Genomic DNA, 21819 nt, shown 5'->3' with positions numbered 1-21819 from the left:
CGCCGGAGTTCGTCCTCGCAGGGGCCGCGGTCCGAGCGCGGAGGCAGCGGCGCGGAGGCGGGAGGGACCCGAGGCTTTTGCTCGGTTACAGGCGCCGAAAGCCTCGCCGGTCAGTGCCAGGGAAACCCAACGACTGATAAGCCAGCGCCTATCACCCACTCCCTCAGCTGCGGCCTTGGACTTTGCTTTCTCGTGTTGCACCCATGCCTTATCTTACTGAATTTGCACTGGAAATAAAGCGATATTGGCTCTGCCGTATCTCATCCCGTCGGCCTTGTGGAGGTTCGCTGCTGCTCACAGAAGGAGGTGCAGCCTTCAGCCGGGTTGCACCCTTCATCTCAAAATGTTGACTCTTTCCTTGGCCGTTAACAGGAGCAGGACTCATTCACAACCGACTTCATTTTAGAAGGGCTGGAGCAGCACGAAAGCTGGGCGTTGTTTCGTGGGTAGCACCTCAGGCTCCAGGGGTAACTACAGTCCTGCACGATCTGAGAGCTGTGACCAAACTACAGCTGGCGGAGGCTGGAGATTTGGGGGTGGGAGGTGCCCTTCAGCTGCAGGGGTGGGGGGTTTGCCACACTGAAAGCTCGATTTATTCAGAGCAGAGATTCAGTCTGCTTTCCTTACTGCCACTAGCCTTCCCCAAAGTTCCCATCCTCTTTACTGGAACGTACTTCATGTCCCCGCGTTGAAGGTTTTAGGTACTAAAACCCTCTTTACCAAAGGAAATTTCGCCTTTCTCACTGCCCCTGCAGCTTCAGGTGGCTTACAGGCCCGACAGCACGGTACCCGCACCGAACACAGCGGGTGCTGGCATGAAAGGGACTGTGCAAGCACTGCCCGTTCTCGGTAAAGAAGAGTACTTTGTAGATTCACAACACACACTCCAACTCCTTTCCATACCTGAGTGAAGCTGAGGATCTGACGTTTGTTTGTGAAGGTCACTGTTGGGGAGGGAGGAGCCTGCTAAGGCAAATGCTGCTGTCTGTCAGGATTTGGGAACACCGTCATGTCCTGATCTGTCCTCGGGGGGCGGGGGAAGGATCCTCACACCCATTTCCCAAACAACTTGTAAATACTCTGAGGAAAGACTATTATAACACAATGTTTAAATAAGCATTTAATTAGGATTCCATTAGTATTAATATTGCTTTCAATTCAAAAAAAGTTAATTTCCACTTCTTTGCAGATATTTCAAAGTACAATATTAACTTCATACAAAATGAGCAATTAAGCAAACACCATTATTTCACATTTTACATTCTTCAAAAAATACAAATTCATATTTATTCTTTTTTGGGTTTTGGAGATGCTCTTCCTTTGGAAGTACTGTACCTGTAACTAACATATTCACATTGCTCAATGTAAGCACATTTGTTCCCATGTTTCATAGTTAAATAAATTCCTTTAATACCATACACACATTCTTGAAAAACTGGGGTTCTTTTTGTTTTGTCATCTCCAAGACCGCTGCCCAGCTCCCCATACGCGTCAAACAAAACAAAAGCAGTGAGTAGACAACCTACGGCTCTCCTGGACTTCCCGGTTTGACAATTATGCCGCTGTCGATGCTGAGGACCGCTTCAGTAACGAACCAGGCTCAAGTTCGCGCATCCCTGCCCGCTGCGCTGATGCTGGTCTGTGTGAAATAGAACTGCAACTACAACTCTCTCTCTCCAAACAAGGGTCAGACAGATAGCTCGGGTTCAGCAAGCACGTGGAAGGACACAAAGCTACACAGCAAGGGATACCAGCTACTGCCACTACGGTACTGCAAAAACATACCCTTGATTTTGCTGAAAAAAGATCATATGAAAAAAATTTCTTGTAAGAAAAAGTAGAAACTGCATTTGTTTGAGAAAGTGTACACTGCATAATGAACCAAATTTTGGCCAGCTTGCACACCACCGAAAGCATGGTGTGGGATTTTCAAACTAGTTCCCAAGAACACACACACTTAGACTATGTACACTACTACATAAATATCCAGTTTAATTTGCATTTCTCAGTGCAGACACAGAATCCCAACTTCTAGGACATATGATACATACCAAGACAAGACGCAAAAAAGTTAAAAGTTCAGCCCTGTCCATGAGTATCAACTACAGGTAACGTTTATAAAAACTTGACACTGCTTCCAAAATAGGTTACGGAAAAAATAGTGTACCAATTAAAAACTATGCAATCAGAAATTTGTAGGGTTTATTAAAGACATGCTTTTTTTTTTTTTTTTTTTTTTTTTTTGCCTTACAGTCCGGGTCAACTCCAACAGCTCTGCCCAGCTAGGTCAGGTCACCAATGCCAAGTTTCACTGTCCTCATTTCACAGGGTGGAAACCGAGGCACGGAGAGGTTGGGTGACTTGCCCAAGGTCTTGCAGCCAGCCAGCGTCAGAATAAAGAACGTGGCACCAAGATCCCGCCTGCTCTACACCACAGACCTGGCTGCCTCATTTCGGTTGCCAGCTATGCTCCCCGCCTCAAAATCAGGAACAGCTTTTCATCTCCAATCAGCTCCGAGGTCAACTACACCTCAACTCCTCTCGCCCAGCAGTTCCACAACCGACAGGACAGTCATTAGTTTGTTCTCCGAGCCTTATTTATAATTGGTGCAGGAAGAGTACTGTAAACAGTTTCACAATGTTGCTGCAGTTGCAAAAACAATCCCTCGGATGACCGCAGAAGTGCCATCCTCCATGAAGTAAGGCAGATAACATGACATCAAAAACGATCTTGAAGACAAATTTTAAAGGTGCAACATGCCTGTTTCAGAACAGCTTGTCACTTCTGTTCATACTCGTGTGGCAGAACAGAGCGGAGGGCAAGGGGGAAAGGGTACACACCAAGGACCACGGCTGTGCCCAACAGGAGTGACAAGCAGCCCACCAGAAAGCGTGAGAGAAAAGGCCGGCCAAAGCACAGTGCTCTCAGTGGAATATTTGCATAGATTGGACGTTTGCTAATGATGCATAATTTCTCTCGGGCACAGACAGGGAAGGGCAGTATGTCACTGAGCTAGTTACTATACATATTCAGTTAGACAGACACAGACAGACTGACCACACGGGACAATGATCTTTAGCTACAAGTATTGCACCAAGTTAAGTGCTCATCTTTGCACACCCCTGTTAACTTTTACTCAGAGCAAAAATAAACTTTGTGAAAGTATATACAAAAGAAATTGCAGCAATTGGGTTAAAGAAAAAAATAACCTAAAGTGCATTTTAGATACCAGTATGAGGTTCTGCGAACTAGTCTTTCCGGACCCAGTCAGCATTACAGAAGTGCCCAATTCGTACTTTGTTCTATAGAATTCAGTACCAGCATTTAAACAGTGCTGATTTTCCATCCCTCTACCATCTACAAGCGTGAAAAGCATCTTCTACAGCCTTCACCTACACTCCAAGTCTGCTTGCTTGGGTCACTGCTTGGCAGCCAGAGCTACCGATGCTGCTCACCAGACCCATTCTGCATGTTCAAGCTTCTGCACCCATCTAGAAACTGTTAAAGTAACCAAGTGAATCCCCATAAGCCACAAACCAGCAAAACCTTCACCACAGAACGGCCCGGAGCAGCGCAGTTTTGCTCTCCTACTGATAATTAAAGGGGTTCATGAAATGCAGATTTTGCAGAGGGAGGGCACGCTGTTCTCGGAGGCTCCAGCGTATTGACAGAAGATGCCCCTTTCTGGGAATCCAACGTCCTACCAGAGCTACAATGGCAGAAACTCCCCCCTTTATTAAAAGTGTTATTGTGAATATGCTAAATGCTGGGGCAACAAGGGGGGAAGGACAGAAAATTCTCTGGCACCGAGGAAACTCATGGCTTTGCTGCCACTACCCTCTCTTGCCAGCTGCTCGCAGATCTCCTCCCATCCAAGCATGTTAGCGACCACCCTGGCAGCACAACGCTTGATCACACTGCACTGGGGATGATGCAAATGTCCACCGTGAAAGGCAGATACACGCAGCATGGGACGCTCTGGAAAGCAGACCAGCGATTGAACAACAGCAGCACAATGCAGTCGGGCGGGATGCACAGTCCGTGGTGCAGCAGCCTGCGCATTCACAGAATCACACTGCTCTTGCCTCATCACAAGCTCTAATTAGTTTCACCTAAATCACAGCCTGCCTGATGCACTTACAAGAGGGTAACAGCAAACCCAACGCACCCAAGAGTCAGCATAAACTTGGAACACATTGCTTTTCCTAGAACACACCAACAGAAAACAGTAGCTGTGAAGAGAAAACAGCAGAGGTTAACCTCCAACACCTGCCCAGAAAGGGTGGGCGCAGCACCTCACTGCTGCCAATCACACTTCCAAATTAGCTTCCAATTTCAAAGCCTTTGGTAAATTATTCTACTCATTTCTGTCACAAAGGAGTTTCTGAAGATGCTGTTTGGTCCAACCAGAATCGTGTTTTAGGTGGACTAAGTCAAGACCAACAACAGTAGCATGGCAAAACGCTTCCCTGAAGGACGGAGAGGCTCAGAAGAGGTTGCTAAATCCCTCAGCTGCCACATTTCAGGCCACGTCTGGTACCCTTGTCCCCATCAGAGAAAACCCGGCCACTCCAGGGGAATCTGCATTAGCAGACTCTCTCACATGCACACACACACCCCACCACCACCCTCAAACACCGCTGCCGCACTACGCCACAGGAAAGGCACGAGCCCCCTCGACATGGCCTGTGCCCTGGGGGGACCCCCCCACAGCTCCAGGCGCCCCTCGCACTCCTCCGAAGCAGAGCTCGACGCAAGAGAGCTGGCAGGAGACTCGTCCCTGCGAGGACAGTCCCAGCCACGCAGGCTTGAGACGATTCCTTGTGCTCAAAGCAGTCTTTGCTGCCCTGCAACCCAACTGCATCACAAAATGAAGCCGTAGGAGAAAAACAAAAGGGGGCCACCACCTCACTGCCCTCTAGGGATTACAAGAACACCACATAAAATGCTTTGTTCATCCACATTTTGTGGATGCAAACCTTATTGCTGCAGGACCCACATCCCCGCTGCGACAGCACTGCACAGCACCGCAACATGCCCCAACCCGCACAGGGAGGCAACACAGTTAGCGTGTCCCAGCTCAGCTGGTGCCCCCGAGCTGGCCACTGCAACTACCGAAACAGAGCACGCTGCCCTAGCAGGGCGACAGGCACTGCCCGGGCACAAAGCCTTCCCTGCACAGCCTCTCCTCCCTCACGTTCGCCCCAATGGGACGGGTTTACCCTTCTGCACTCGACAACTGGAAGCAAGCCGTCGGAGAGGTGAGGAGCCAGTTCCCTTCCGCCCGTTCCCATCTGTGCTGGGGCAGCGGGTCCGCGAGGGAACGGCGCGCGAGATCGCTTACGCCGCACCCTCAGCCAAGCCTGTGCCAGCGGTGTTGGTAAGGCGACACAGAGCACGTCACAGGAGGGTTAAAAACCTGCTGATCACCCCAGGTCCTGGGGAGGTCTGGCTCCCGCCCCCCCCAGCCAGTACAGAGAGCAGCTTTGATCAAATACAAAGAGGGAAAGATCTCTATCCACTAGGAGTTTGCATTCCTAAATTTAGTGCGCAGAGACACTCCACGTTGATTGGCTTACAGTCATTATCTTTGTATCTCACTAATGACAACACTGTAAACTGAATAAAGACTATTTAATATTCTTTCCTTTAACACAAAAAGACAGCCAAAGCCAGAAAGATGGATAAAACACTATAAAATTACATCTTTTAAAATAATGCAGCATAAATAAACCATTTATAATGAGACTGCATTTATTGCAACATTACAGGCTTTTTGGTGGAAGGGGGGGGGTTGTGTTTTATTTACCCTGAGTAGGTTAGAATATAGACTTTTCAGTTTGATATGAAAAACTACTATGTTGTGTAACATCTTTTAGTCAAGAAATAGCCCCGTGCACAAAAAGCTGGCATTGCAGTAGGTTGGAGGCAGATCCAGGCAGAAATTATATAGCTGAACAGAAAAAAAAGGAAGCATTTACGGAGAGCTGAAGGATAGACGCACTGAATTCAAACTGAGCTTATGCTGAATCATTCTGAAAATTTTCAGAATTTCTGAGTTGTTCTTGACAAAAAGATGAGAGTAACCAGCAAAGGCACCATGCTCCTGATTAAACAGTCGCGGGGGTTAAGAGGATGACTTGTTTCTGAACAGAGCCAAATAAATCAAAAGAGCAGCAGGCACCGATCTGACTACACCTGGGACTCACTGCATCCTTCAGAGGCAAAGAAAACAGACTCCCGAGCCTGAGTAAGCAGGGGCTCCAATTGGGTTTCTGTGTTGTGAAACAGCATGTCTGCCACCACACTTTTAAGTCCTAAGGAAATTAAACGAACAGACCTATCAGGAGCACAAGGTACTTCTGCTCTACTGAAATAAACTCCCCAAAATTACTGTAGGCTTTAGTAACAGCGTTAGTACAAAGCAAACCCAGGTATCAGCCCCCAGCTCAGTGATGAGACAATCGCGTTCCAATAAAATTGCAGATAAATCATCTTCTACAATAACGCCATTTTCTACTACAGCAAATTCCTTTCCCGGGCTCCCCTTATAGTGCATGGTTAGTATCAGACATGAGAGACAGGAGAAAATTATAGACCCAAGGAGTTGTAACAAAGACCCACTCGCTGCCAGTACCTTAATCCCAAACGTAAGTGATGTGCAATTGGAGACAAACTAACCCCCCTTTTTCTTTTTAAAATCTTTTTGCACACGAGTAACCTTAACTTCTGTGTTCACATATGACAAGCAAAAGTGACAGACAGTGCAGCCAAAACAGTTCATATATAACTTAGCTTTTTCTTTTTTTTTTTTTCCTTTTCTTTTTTTAGATAGATTCTCAAAGATGGATGTACCTGGGACGTGACTAAGATGACATCTGTGAAGCAGAAATAAGCCACAAAACTTCCAAAGAGGAAGGATAAAGAATCAATCCTTCAGTTTCTGCTTCTAAGGAGAAGGGTTTTACCTTCCAGGTGCAAAGGAATATCTGGAACATCTTCACTTAGAGAAGCTGCTATTCAAACCAATTTCTTCCTCACCCTGCAGTAGTGCTTCGATTGGAATTATATTAGATGGCGTTTCAGGGCTTTGGAGAGACAGGAAGTCTGATACATCCATGGCACTTAATGTTTCAGTCTGCGAGTCTGAAGGGTTAACTATCTGACTGCTCTGCCCACACGAAGGAGAAGGGGAAGAGGAAGGAAAGGTCTGAGGCTGCAGCTGGGGAGCTGGCTGCTCCAAAGCTTTTGGATCAGGTGAGGAACATTCCTTCTTAACGGTGGCTTTGTCCTTGGCAGAGTCTCGGCAGGCACACTGACACTGGCAGGCCTCCTCCTGCTTTATAATAATGACAGGAACACTGAGACCGATCTGCTGAACAGGGTTTCCTGAAGGTGAAACAAAGACAAAACACAATGGAACTACATCATTTCACAGCAGGAAAAGACAAATAATCTTTGTTCAGTTAAGACTGTAGGCACCTTGCAGCAGAGATTACGCGTTGTTCAATCGCAATGAATACCTCTAGCAGATGATAAGTAAGAAAAAAGTGGCAGGTACTCTCTGTTGATGAGCAACCTGTTCGGGCTGAACCCAGGCATTAGAAGACTAATCTAGTATTTTTTACGCAGCACAGTATGTCTCTTCTGACAGCCACTGTAACTTCTACAGCACAACATCCAATAACGAGTGTCATTCAGATGGCCCAGGCCCTACGCACCGGCCTTTGAAGATGATGGTACACCATTACACCAGTAATTCAACTCCTTGACACCAACACAGGTATCTTCCTGCTCATCTTCTCTAGCCTGCTTTCCTCTCCCATTTGCTTCTCATGCTTCCTCCTCACTCTTCCAATGCTGCTCTGCTTACCTGGCTTCCTTTCTTTTTTAAAATTTAAGTTTCAAACTTACCTGATCTCTCTTGGCTGATTGATTCATCTTTGCAGTACAAAAACACTGTCGGAAGCATGTTATGGAACAGAACTTCTACAGTTGTGTATCATTTTGATGATTCTCACAGACAGTGCTTACCAAAAACAACTGCTAAGGAACTGATTTAGCTTACTACCTATTTCATCTCTTAATTTAAAAGAACAAAAACCAAGTTATGTCCTTGCATTTCTGTCTTTTATTCTTCTATATAAGTTCAATTAAAATACCATTTTTATGAACACTGGATCTGATCTGTGAACCTGATTATCTTACAAGTTGTTAGATACTACTGCAGGACAGATCTCAGCAGAAACAGATAAAGTCTACAGCAGACTGCACTTAAAACCTCAGGAAGGTAAAAAAAAAAAAAAAAAAAAAAAAGGATTGTCTTCAACATTTCTGCAAGCAATAAAATCACCCCACAAATGCTGGTCAAGCTAACAGTACTACAAACAGAGAAAAGCAAGTTCAGTGTCAAGCTTACCTGTGTTGCCAGCTACTGGTAATGCAGTGGTAAAAAAAACCTTTTCTACTACTTTTGGAACTTGTGGCTTTAAAGAAAAAAAACAAAACAAGAAAAAAGTGTTAGTTGATTCCAATCAAATTTCTATTGTTCAAATTCTAAACAGCTATACACACATTCCAGAGAGAGCACACAGGAAAACTAATTACAAAAATAGAACGTTTAGCTTGGTTCTGGGCTACGTTTTGGCCAACATAGAGTATTATTTCAGTAGTCCTAAAGATGGGGAGTAATGACACACCCGGCCACATGCTTGTTAACACAACCTGCCTTTTTTGACCACTGAATGACTGAATTCTTAACCTGCTGTGCTTGCTCACATTGCTTGTACCTGCTGCAATTTACCCTTGACCACTCGCACCTGAGGAAGTCTAAAGGTGGCAACAGTATTCTTGAAGATTAAACACTTGACATCTCAGCTATCCAGGTTTACAGGAGAACCAGAAACATTCTGCTTCCCCAGAGAAGTTTTCATTATCTTTATCAGGCTAAATTAGGAAAGACAGATTACAAAATGTCTAAACACAAACTACCACATTTTTTGTGCTTCTACTTGTCAAAAGTAATAGACTAAACCCCACACATATCCTCAGGCCACGTGGTGCACTGTCCTGGAGAGACCAAGCTAATAACCTGCTGCGAGAAGTCTGTCTGGGGAAAAGCACAATTTTTCTGCATGCTGTATTTCTCTATCTATTTTCTATTTATTTCTCTATTTTAGGGGCTGCATTGGTGACGTGTTTATACGTATTAACATGATAAGCATCCTGGTTTGTATCATACAGGTTCAATCCCCTTCCTTTTCAAAAACAAGGACTCTAGGAGGAAGAGAGATGGTTCAAGCCATCTCAAAGCCGTGCTGGATATACCAACCATTTGTTCTTGGCTTTGTGGAGAACCAGTGGCGCCATTTAAGATCCATTGTAAGTTTTGCTCTCCCATGACAATGCTGGACTGCAGAATAGCGGTGCTCTGAGAAGGAGTAATTGTTATAGTCGGATTACTGGTCAGAACAGAGTTTGCACCTACAGGCACAGTCTGAACTACAGCTGGCAGGGGCTCAGTGGCACTTGATGCTGTTGGGGCAGATGCCCCAGCAACCACTGAAAGTCCTTGTACAATGGGCTGTGGCGGTGTCTGAGTGTGCTGCAGGAAGTCTTGGTGACTGGCTGCAAACTGTGTGCTGTGAGGAACAGGCACTTCTGGGGATTGTAAAACAGTTGCAGGATTTCCAAATGCAGCTTGCTGTGAGCTGGTTCCTATGGAGGAGGGAGCAGCAGGTGCTGCTGAGGCTTGTAGTGCGGAATGCGAAGGCTCAGAGATGCCAAGCTGCAGTACAAGTGGAAGAGACAACGATGCCGAGTCTCCTGCAGAAGGCGGAACAGCAGTGACTGAGTCTGCATCACCGTTAAAACCTTCAATCAAGGCAGCTGCCAAAAGAAATAAAGGAAAAAAAAATATAAACATATCAGTTCTCATAAGAGCTGCACAAACAGCTTTTTCGATGAACTTACCAGCTAGCTGGCGGGGCTTTGCTAAGTAAAGCATTGCCACTTTCACATCTTCAGACCAGTGCTCAAAACCATGTAAGACTGGACAGTGAAATCAAAAAGTAGGTCCAAATTCAGGAAGCTCCTAACACTGAACACTACACACAAGCTGATCAGCCTCATTAGCTCGTTCTAAGAGCTAATCTTTTTAGCAGCAGGTTTGTGCAGCTACATCAAGGGAGGAAGCTTGAAAACAACGTTTATGTGGAGAGTCCAAGAGCATCAGTGTCAGCATTGTAGACAACGTGCTGTTAACACTCTGTCAGTTCCCCTGTCGCTGCCCAAGGGTTACACCGTCTGCGAGCACAACACATTTCCAACACAAAAGAACTTCAACACTGAAGCTAAAGTTCTGTTTGCTACTTACAGTTATGTGGACCAGTAATCTTCAGTCTGAAACGCTGAAGTTAAGTACATGCATGCAGAGGGTTAAACTACCAAAAAGCTCCCTCTTAAAATAGTGCAGCTACAATCTGTACCTGTCTGCTGAGAGTCGTCCTGATTTGCAGTGTGATCTGGGCTCTGAAACATGGACTCAAAGATGCTTGCTGGTGAGATTGTGCTAAGGTCTTGTCCGTGTGTCTGGCAAACAGAAAATAAAGAGGAAGGCACCAGATAACGTTGTATCTCAGGTCTCCAGAAACTTTGCACAAATCCCAGTCAACATCAGAAATACCTCCCCAGTTAACCAGCCACCTTCAGGAAAGGCAGCGTATTTCACTTACCTACTGCAAAATGACAGTTTTTATTACCCACCATCAAATTTACCAACATAATGAGCAAATCCTTACAAAAAAATAAGTCCTGCAAAAGTAAGTTATAGTCTTCTGCATCCACACTATGTTTAACCCTTATTTCTTGTAATACTCTGTTAGAAACAGACATTAATTTGTTCTTGGCTGTTTGTCAAACCCTTTCTGCTGCAGAAACAAAATAGCTCTGCTTAGATTATATCCTGGACTGTGCACGACTGTCACCCATACTGCTCTGGGAACTGAATACACTAAACAGCTGCATACTGCTTCCACGTGGAAGCACAAACAAATGGCACAGTCTCATCGGTATATCATTTTCCTCCATGTAAGATTTAACCTGAGTCAACAGTTATCAATAAGCAAGAACATTACTACAGTAAAATCAGATACAGAGCCTCTAAAAACAGGGTGAATTGGCACTGCGTATTTTGGAGCAAAATCCCTCTCTTCCACTCGGTTATTCTGCTTTTAGACAGAAATATTTATTTTTTGTTCCAACATTCCAAAAAGGACAGCGATAATATGTGATGTTTACAGGCTCAACAGAGGGTATGAGAAACACATGGGTTTTGTCAAGTTTGCCCCCTGCAAACTGCCACAAGACACACAAAAAAGCAGCGTTCAGTATATCCAAAACAACGCTGTCCAAAGCCACTCATTCTGTGGAAGAGTACGGCTCCTCCACTAGTGAAATGAGAGCCTAGAGCAGAGCGTGCCAGAGGCCCTGGCAAGCGAAACAGAAGCCACCAGCCATACATATCTAACCCGCTGTGTTCTAGCGACAGGACAAGCACATTGCCAGGAAAAAGCAAAACTCAAATTACAGGCGAGGCAATTCCAGGACAGTAACTCACTGGATTAGAGTTCTCCCGCAATTCTGAATCTGTTGATATGAGGCTTAAGTCGCTCAGACAGAGTGAGTGGCTTGTATCCTGTAAAGAAGAAAAAGAAATTGAGGTATATATTAAAAAAAATAGTGTCAGAAATGTTTTTAACTACTTTTTATAGTCCATACAACTCTGTCTATGCAGAATTTTTTTTACCTATGTGTGACCTAAGTCCCAGTTCTAAAATCGAAGGAGCAATATTACTAAGCAAAGGATATTAGTAGCTACCAGGGATTCTTAATATCTCTATTTCGCATTACTTCCAAAAAATGAAATAACCTAGGATTTTAAATTAGCACAGGAACAAATCAGCCTACAGAAAATTAAAAAAAAAATTAAAACCTTATTTTACTTCACATACTTCTTACACAGTATTGATTAAAACAGAAGAATCTACAAGGAAAGCATGACAATGTGTAGTTGCCTATAAACTTGTGTCAGTATGTGTCATACTTGCCAAAGCAGTAACCCAAGCATTAATTTTAATGTGATTAAAATGAATAGACAAATTTAGATGAGCTTTTCTAAATAAAACTTGGCAACTGAATACCGTGCTAGACATTTCAGAAATACTGATCCCACTGTTTGTTATCAGCACACTGTAAACACAGCATATGAGAATAAATCCTACACGGCCACCTTGAAAGCCAGCAATTTCAGAACTGAAACTGAATTCTCTGTTCAAAAGAGGACCTGTGGGTTTCTTCATGGGATACGGGGCACCGAGTAGTTCCGATTCTCTCTGAAAATCCCAGTTTTAAGCGTTACACCTTTAGAACAAGCTACAGATCAAATAATTTCTTCCCCCAAAGTGTGGTTTATCTCCATCTAATGCAGAAGCGTTAGGAAGAAGAGCTACTAACCTCAGACACGTTGTTATTGGGAAGTGTGTTATAGGAATGTCCTTTCTCATGACCTTTCATGTGACTCTTGAGACTATACTGTGTACTAAAAGTCTTCTCACAGCCATTGCTGGGACAGAAGAAGGGTTTCTCCCCTACAGGCAGCACAAAACACATACAACAAACATTCTATCAGGCATGTACTTTTAAAGCACCTAGGAGAGTAATATTTTATACAAACAAGATTGTTAAATGCCACGTCACACATTCGGCATTCTTGGGAGTCTTGCAGACAAAGGCTTCCATTTTACCATGAGAACTGGCACAAGAACACATTAATTTTTATGCATCGTTACTGACACATTTGTGAAACATGCTCATGAAATTCAAGACCCGTCGAGCATAAATGCAAGTGCATAAATGGAATATTGGGGATTGCCCTGACCCAGATGTGAGAGTTGCACTTGGCTGTGTCAAACTTCATGAGGTTCACACGGGCACATTCCTCCAGCCTGTCCCAGTCCCTCTGGATGGCACCCCTTCCCTCGAGTCCATCAACTGCACCACTCAGCCTGGTGTCACTCGCATACTTATATGTAAGTATAGATACGTACTAGGATTCTGACAGTTAGTATAAACTGCGTAAGCTCAGTTAAAGAAAAACAAACCCATGGGACTTACCAGTATGTGTCCTAACGTGTGTTTTAAGGTGGTGGCTTGCAGCAAAAGCCTTTCCACAGCCGTCATGCTCACACCTGAATGAGGCATCACAAAAGAGTTAGCACCAGGCTTCTACCACCTTAGCTCACACTTTGCAGTAGTTCCAGGACTCTGACAAGCAGGCCTAGCGCTAATCTGCATTGGTAATCAGGTATCTCCCAACAGCTGCTACGCATGCTACACAGACTATTGCAGGGCTCCGAATAGGACTTTAAAATTCAAGCATGAAGTCCGCACTTGGGGGTGGAAGGCTCCTTCATGGAATAAATGCTGCATCACAGCAGAGAAGCAGCAACTTGTTTTAAAAACATGCTCACTGAGGCACACATCTATGCTTAAAAAAATAAAAGCTTGACTATTCCTGTCTTTGAGGACAGTCATTTCACCCACTTTTACAAGTAACCGAGGGAGCTCTAGAACAAACATGCTCAAATGCCAGCCACCTTCACTTTTTCCTTATGAGAACAGCTTTTCATTCAGGACAGTAATAACTGCCGTTTGGCACAGGCGGCACATTACAGAAGTCCCACAGAAGTAAAAACTGCCACCCAGCAACGCAACGTACCGAAATGGCTTTTCTCCTGTGTGTGTTCGAATGTGCTTCCTCAGGTCACTGTGCGTTGTGAAGTATTTACTGCAGCCTTCTGATTCACAGTTAAATGTTTTCCCTGTGTGAAGCCTCTGATGTGCTTTCAACCTAAAAAGCATGCAAAAAACCAAAATCCTTCTTATGACTCGTAGTATGAGATGGCCCCTACCTGAGGCAAGCCAGCCATTCGTTCAAATGTGCAGGACAGGAACAAAGGCTTAACATACTCTGAATTGGAGAGAATTAGCTTATGAAAGTAATTGATAGCACTTCCAAAGTCCTCAAGCAAATCTGAGAATCCCTTGTGCCTGTGCACCACATTCAATACTACTGTAATATAAACAAGCTAAGTATGTCATCACAGGTTCTGTCACCCTACACTTGGTATAGCACTTCTGCATTTCAGGGGGGTTTGTATTCATCTCTGTACCTGGAAGAAGCATAACAATTGTATTCAGACACAAACAAAATGTAGTTGCAACTTGCAAAACAGCAACAGCCACATCTACAAGAGAAATAGGGAGAGACTTCCTACCTGTACAGTGTATTGAATGCCTTTTCACAGCCCTGCACATCACATTCAAACGGCTTTTCCTTAGTGTGCACTCGAACGTGTATTTTGAGGCTGTAGGAGGTAAGAAAGGCCTTGCCACAGCCTTCTTGATTGCAGACAAACGTGTATTCCCCACGATGTGTCTTTTGGTGAGTGCGCAGGTTTCCGGCAGTGCTATAGGTGCGCGGACAGCCCTCAAAGGTGCACTGGTATCTCTTAACCTATGAGACAAAATGCTGCATGCTTAATAATTTTTAAGTATTTCTAGAATGCGTACAGGGTAGAACTGCAGTTAAACATCAAACACACTGGAACAGATTTTGACCCCAAAGGCAAAAAACTCAAACAAAATTCCCCCCAAAACCCTATTGCCATTTAATTATCAGACAGTGTGATATTTCTGCTGCATTATGTGAGGAAGGAGTGGCACACATCAGAAAGCAGGCTGACCGTAGGGAAGAATAATAACCTAATAGAAGAGGGGAAAAAAAGGAAAAACATAATTTGAAATGTTCCTAGCTAAAAATCTGATAAAATCGTTGGAAAGGACACTGAGAGGCTCTCAAACCTACCCACTCTTCCCGTATGTAACACCTACATTTTGCTCAGGTGCTTCTAGCAGAGCTGCTTAGTTATGGAGGAGGAAGACAAGGGAAAATGTACTTTCCCAACCTGACCCTCAAAAGCACCGCCTTGTGTACTGAACTCCCATTAGCACCTGGAATGAGAACCAGTTTTCAGCATCTCCTATGGTCCAACCATCAGTCCATTTATTACTTCATTTTGTCTCAAAAGCAGACTTCATTGTCCTCGGTTCTTCTCTGCTGGGTTAACTTGAGCAGTCAATGCCTGAAGCGTGAGGAATCAAACAAGGTGCTTTACATCAAAAGGCAAGTGCTACAGATTGCTCAGTTAGCCGAGACCTAGATCACCAGGAAACAATTTCTTACTGAACTAGATTTGGTAGCCTTCCCAGCTTCTGCAACAGGCAGAAAGAGACCAGCGAGAAGCTTCCAACATGCAAGTCATAACACTTAATTAAATGTCATTCTCTCTTGTGAAGTAGAAGGAATAAGCCATCTGATATGCTTGAATAAACTTATCTTCAACATTATCAGACTGATGGCTTTCATCTGTCACAGCTGAGAAACCTTAACATCTAAAAGGGATTATGGACCCCAAGAGCAGACTTGATGGTTGACAGGCAAGAAGCAGAAGAATATTCCAAACGTATTTCCGTTGATTTGGAAACCTTTAGAAGGGCAATGCAAACTCACAGCAGAGGAGCAGGAACTTGCAGATTTAGTATTCTATCAACCAGGAAGATAATACAGCAGCACACAAGCCAGTTTTCCTCTTTTCCAAGGCTTAAAGCACCGATCGCACAGTAACTGGTATTATTGCTTAGAAAAGGCTGCAGACTGTCTTCAGGAAAAGAGATACGGAATGGAGGGTTGATACCAGGAGAACCAGATGAACCTATACATAACCAGTGTGTAACGCTTATGGTTTCTACCCATCCCACGACTCAGCAATTGTTCTTTTTTCTTTATATGCACCCATCAGAAAACAGCATTTGACAATCATGTTTTTTACCACCATGGCTTGGGACGCCAAGAACAGAATAGCGTGGGATTCCTTGTCAGGTAGGTAAAAAAATCACTTCATTTGAAGTCATGGTCCTCTCCAAATAACAGAAATCTAGGTAGATGTGTTAACTAGGAGTAACGCCAAAACCACATCCTTCTTGGTGTGCCTAATTAAGAACTGAATATTTTTTAATCCTTCTAGAAAATAACTAATTTGACTAATGCTTTCTGTAATATCACATAAATGAAGGCAACAATGGGCCCTCAGTAAAATCACTATGCAGTCTGTAAATGGCTCTCACACACATTTATGTTTTGTCAAAAAATTGTCTCCCATTCATGTACTACAATGGCGCAAGAATAAGGACAGCTGAGGGGATCTGGAACACATTATTGATTGTGCTAGCTGTTGGTAGCACTGCTGGAGACCACATCAGTGCCATAAGGCCGAAGGAAGGTACACACCTTCAGGTTTTGTTCCTCAAATAGTCAAAGCAACAGCCCTTAATGGTGTCAATCTGAGCTATGTGTGCTCAGCATTTCCTCTTAAGAGCATGCCTACGAGATCCAACAGAAAAGGCATTTCATTGCATCTTTCCCTCCCCTCTGTATACAGGTTTAAGGCCTTCATAACAGTAACTACAGAATGAGGGTCTAAAGCACTAAGGCACAGATTTCAGGGCTGCAGCAATCAGGCTACTCAGACCCAGGCTCTGTCCAGAAGATCACCTCTAGAACAAGAGTAGCCTCGGAAATGAGCTCTTTGCTACAGGCAGGGGCTGCACTTAACTAAAGGCATCATCCCAAGAGCTTCCCAGGAAGCTCTGTGGTCATACAGTGCCCTGGCACAAACCCATACCAGGTATAATTTGGGTTCTAGATGGCCCTCCATAAGCAATGAGAAATAAATAGTGTCTCAGCCACTTCCAACCTGTTTTGTAGGGGACAAAATTGCCAGTAGGATCCCTTTAAGAAAGCTTTGTAAAATCTGAGTACGTAGGCGCTGAGTAAATCTCTTGGGTGGTCTCAATCCGTAGCCTCTTGTTGATACCACAACAATAGGCTGGCATCTACCTTCACCTTCCTTTGATAAAACCTTGGTGTTTGGAGAATATTAAAGCAGGTTAGACACACCAGAGCATAGAAATGTCATAACGACAAAGCTAGAAAGACATAAGACAAAATAACCGGCAGTAGTTTTCATTTTGGCTAGTACTGAACTCAGTTCCTGCCTCTTAGATACAGTTGATGTTAACAGCGTATTGCTAAATGCAGATGAGTTTTCCAAGCTATTTATGGTTAACACTTATCTTACTACTGGATTAATCCAGGGAGAAACTTTGCTCTCAAATGCAGACTTGAACAGACAATTACACATCCAGGAACTAGTTCTCCACGCTTTTCCAATTTTACATGGCAGATGAGAAGCAACATTATCCCACAGAACTGTAATTACCACGAAAAATATTTAGCTATTGCAAAATACGGCAGGGGAGGAAAGGATCGCAGAAAGAAGTTACAGAGGATGACGAAAGAACAAGTATAAAAAGCATTTTGTCCCACTAAGATGGAATAAGACTGAGAGAAAATCACCCATACTAAGGTGATTACTAAAAACTTCAGGAGCCTTACTGCCAAAACCCCCAAACTTTTCCGTTTTCAAGATATCCTGCCCTGCTGAAGTGCCACTTCTTCCAATCCTGGCTACATTCCCATCCACCAAGGGAGACTGTGGCTTTGTTTGTGGCTTTTTGTTTTGCTTTTGTAAAAGGGACGGGGAAGAGGACCTACTCTATATTTCACTGTAAAAGCTTTAAATAATCTGGAAAAAAAAAGCCAGTTGAGAGTTATTAATTCAATTTCTTCTGATACTATATTTTATTTAAGATACACTGTTTTCTCTATTTCTAGAGACACTAGCTACCCAGGCTTCCCTAAGTACAGGAAGTGAGATGAATTTAGATGAGAACACGTAAGAAAATGCATGTTTAGACTCGTGACTTGACAGCCTACCATGAAAGTCACAATACAGAGAAAATTCTTGCTAAATCCTCCTGTGATCCAAGGTTTACTGGAAAGCATTTAGCTTACTATAGATTTGCTAGTCAAGAAATACACGTGTGCTAGATCAATGGAAGTGGCGCACTACGCCAAAACCAGCTATTCGTGTTTGCATCTGGTTCTCCCTCGATTTTGTACAACACAGTAAAAAGAGGAAACACAAAAATCATCAAGCGTTAAGTTGAACAAGTGATCAAGGTGATAGGACCAACAGAAACTTGAAGAGGAAGAGATTTTGGAGGTCTTCGTATTTTTATCCAGTCACTTAGTGTTACTAGAAGCACCGTACAGAGAAGGAAATATGAATTCCTCTGTAAAGCACCTTGCCCTTAATTTACAGTTCAGATCAGGTAAAAGTTATCAATAAATATCCAAGCATTGCAATAGTTACAACACAATTAAGAAGTTTGGTTGTGTTGATTCATAAAAAACACAAGAGCATAGACCGATAAAACACAGACACAAGGCCAGAAAGTACATTTTATTAGACAAGAAGGGGTGCATTATCTTCATCAGGGATCATCAGATGCAGTACAGTTTATGGATCAGTACTGCAGTAAATGCTCCCCGTTAGAGCTTTAGGGCAGCAGGAAATCAACATTTTACATGCTGCATTACAGGACGTCCTCCACAGTACTTCCCATAGAGCACAAGGGATTTGAAACAGGCATGAACGATCAAAAAAACAAGCGAGTAGTCTCTTAAGCTTTCTAGGTGTTTACATTTAGGTCTAGAAAGTCAAAGAAAAGGAGAATATTAGTTACAGGCCAAGGAATCGGTTCCTAGCTGCCAACGCACGTGTTGAGAGGAAGAGGGCAGTAACACCTGCAGCTTAACGGCCTGAGCTGTGATCAAGGCCTTGCAGTGCTCCCCCTTTTCTCAAAGGCCAAATCTTTATTTCACAAATTATTCTGAGGATACTGCAGGCAGAAGCGATACTACTACCGTGTTCCAAGCAAAATAAAACTTTCTGGAAAGAGCAAAGCATTTAATTCTCTTTTCACACTGGGAGCTTTGGCACATCAAACAAGCACAGATTATACACATAAAATTACGCAGATGTTGGCCATGAAAGACTCACAGTCACCGTAGTAAGTACTCAAGACCACTGCCATACACAAGCAACAACAAAAAAGAAACATGGCAGCAGCAGGAAAAGCCGCAGCTGGCTAGGATACGGAGCGCACATAAACAAGTTGCTTTGAAGATCAAGGCCGTGGCTGCACCACATACGCTCTTTGCGAAGGACAGCATGCCATCTCCCCCAAGGAGATGCACCAGAGGGAAGCTAGAAGAGTCTTAATTAAGCATTTACCTTAGATGTAGGAACTAATCATCCAATAATCAACAAGACCAGCAAAAGCTGAGCCTGACACACTTAAACGGCTCAGTTTACCTTTAACTCAGCTTGAGTTCACAAGATTCCCCTTAAATTGCTTTTTTTTCCTATGTCATCACAGAACAAGAAAATTAATGTTTGACATAGAAGACTATAATCACATTTATTCTTACAGACAGAATTACAGTGAGAGAAGTCTAATATAACAAAAGGAAATTAAAGCTAATTAATGAAGCGTAAGCCCCTCTTTTGCTTCATAAATGTCTAAGAATGACCTAAAATTTAAGACTTCAGAACAGTTATCTCAGGCGTTAGAACTGCTACAGATGTTTTGGAAGCACCAAAGAATTGGACTGCTGACTTTCAGAGATGAGCCAAAAAGTTCAGGGGTTTTAGAGCTTTCCCCTCCCCATCTCCAGGCAACTTACCGAGCGTTCGAAGCAGCAGGACAAAAAGGGCTTTTACAAGATAGAAGAGTGCCGTACATGCTTGGGGCTTATTTCCACTGCACTCAGACTACAGTGTAACTCCCCCCGCCCCAAAAACTAATTCAAGAGATGGAAAATAAATTCAGATAAAAGAATTTCATTAGGGAATTCCAGGTCTTACAAGCCTTTTTTAAAAAGGAGGAGTGAAGAAATAAAATCAGTTTAATTGCATAAGCAGCCATCAACTCCTCTTTAGCTAGTACACACTGCTCTCGGACACTGCAGATGGCAAGCTGACTATCCTACAAAAAGAAAAGAAAGTACTGATATGGCTGACATACAAAAATGAAATATTTTAGCAGCTAAGAAGGTAGGATACAGCAGCCGCTAATATGAATAATAACTGAGCAAAACAAGGTCTTTAGACTTAAATGGGCTTATTGAACAAACCTCTGTCCAGAACTTTCATAACTAATTGGAGAGCTGACCTCCTGCAGCCCTATTTCCTCACTGCTGGGTGAGCGATAATGAAGGTTCCCCACTAATCTAAATTATTCAGAGCGTTTGAACCCAGCTTCCTTTCTCAGCAAGGGCTCATTTCTGCAATTCTCTCTCAGAGCAGCTATCAGTTACACAAGTAGTCGATACTACTACCATTGATACTAGCACAGACACTTGTCTAGAGCATCCCTTCTTTAACTCAGAAGGGCCAAAAAAGGAGCACAAAGTTGTCACTGCACTGGTATTTTCGTCAACTTTGTGTTGCTTTTGCACCTAACAAGCAAGACTCCCGCGTCAGTCTGTACAGGCCCTCACCACGTTGCAGGCTGGTAGAATTCATTAGGGAAACAGAAATAAAGTGGTGATTACTTTTAGAACATGTACGCTGACTTAAGCTTTCAAAACACAGTACAAGGCAGTCTAAAGCTTCCCTTATTTTCTTTTCACAGTTTCCCTATGCGTGACACAATAAAGCTACAAGTAACTTTAAGTTTGGTATCTTCGGTTTCATACTTTAGCTACTGGCAACAGTCTGGAATTGAACCTCTAACTCGGACGCGCTTGTCTCCAGAACGTGGTTAACCACGGAATAACAGAGTTCATGTTCTTTTTAGTTATCTCTGAACTCAGGAAATAATTGTGCAACCAAAACAAAAATGAAAGACCGCTAAAATCACATACGCTACTAATATAGACGCATTTTCAGTACCGTATTCTCCTACTATCTCACGCGATACCGCATGTCAAAAAGCGCTTCCTGGCTGCTTCATTGGAGTGAAAACCGATGACGCTCACAGCTTTGCTACCGACCCATTAAGTGACTGTGGGAAACAGTTATGCCCACCAGCACAAAGCAATACCGTCGCTGAAGGTAACAGCAGATTTAAGGGCATGCAATTCACTTCACCCTACAGCAACCTTTAAGAACAAGGGGAACTTCTGCCTGGCAAACAGCTTTAGAAAAACACATTTTGAAAGCATTTAAGGTCACCAGGTGACAAGGATTCACGATAAGCACAAAATTCAGAATCACGTTTAGCTACTTACTTCTTTAAGCTTGGTTTCTGGGCATTCAGACTGCAAAGTGAGCGTTGCTCCTTCAATATTTCTTGGCATAGGAGTTGAACCAGGATTTATCGTTAGATGAATCTGATCTGGAGAAATAATATGTTGCACGTAACCCTGGGACATTCCTTCATGATCTGCTATTAAATGAAATCCTTCTTCGTGACCCTCTGGTAAAAAAGGCAAGTGATCACCACACTGTCCTTCATCCTCATCATCTTCCAACACGCTGTGGTCCTGCTCTATCAGAACAGTTGTCCTGTCGTAGACCGTCCCAGATGATGAAGAAACCAGCCCGTTTTTATCAGCGAACCTCATCATATTGTCATCTTGGGTTAAATCGTCTTCCTCCACTTCGTAGTAGATAACGTTGCCTTCGGGACTGTTCTCCCCCATGGCTCACCGCCTCTCAGTGCGATATCGCGAGGTGAGACCGTAGCGACTCATCTGCAACAGAAGGACGGGCGGCGGCGGGGGGGTC

General features: G+C 43.6%; 2 protein-coding genes across 2 annotated transcripts in view; both read right to left on the bottom strand.

Moving 5' to 3' along the window:
* Positions 1–679, bottom strand: part of YRDC (yrdC N6-threonylcarbamoyltransferase domain containing) — a 4519-nt gene extending 3840 nt beyond the window's left edge. Inside the window, exon 1 of the mRNA XM_009642110.2 lies at positions 675–679. Within this exon, the coding sequence (XP_009640405.1) occupies positions 675–679 (5 nt within the window). The remainder of the gene's footprint in view (positions 1–674) is intronic.
* A 475-nt stretch (positions 680–1154) lies between these two features.
* MTF1 (metal regulatory transcription factor 1) lies at positions 1155–21802 on the bottom strand. Its single transcript, XM_009642105.2, has 10 exons — positions 21321–21802; positions 14338–14576; positions 13779–13910; positions 13175–13248; positions 12515–12648; positions 11619–11696; positions 10489–10591; positions 9333–9889; positions 8421–8487; positions 1155–7390 (listed from the first exon to the last, which is right to left on the bottom strand). Exons 1-10 carry the CDS (start codon positions 21732–21734, stop codon positions 7002–7004), a joined length of 2187 nt encoding a protein of 728 aa, XP_009640400.1. The 5' UTR covers positions 21735–21802; the 3' UTR covers positions 1155–7001.
* Between the last annotated feature and the right edge of the window lie 17 nt (positions 21803–21819).

This window comes from Egretta garzetta, unplaced genomic scaffold (genome assembly GCF_000687185.1).
Source record: "Egretta garzetta isolate BGI_Z169 unplaced genomic scaffold, ASM68718v1 scaffold347, whole genome shotgun sequence".
Taxonomy (NCBI): domain Eukaryota; kingdom Metazoa; phylum Chordata; class Aves; order Pelecaniformes; family Ardeidae; genus Egretta; species Egretta garzetta.
This window is presented reverse-complemented; position numbering and strand designations above follow the sequence as displayed.

What these genes read in the sequence shown, in the direction of transcription:
- MTF1 (XM_009642105.2), bottom strand. Translation starts at nt 21,734, where the DNA reads ATGGGGGAGAACAGTCCCGAAGGCAACGTTATCTACTACGAAGTGGAG. An exon ending in ACAGGAGAAAAGCCATTTCG is followed by an intron (nt 13,249 to 13,778) that starts GTACGTTGCGTT and finishes TGCCTCATTCAG; the next exon opens with GTGTGAGCATGACGGCTGTG. An exon ending in CCAATAACAACGTGTCTGAG is followed by an intron (nt 11,697 to 12,514) that starts GTTAGTAGCTCT and finishes TCTTCTTTACAG; the next exon opens with GATACAAGCCACTCACTCTG.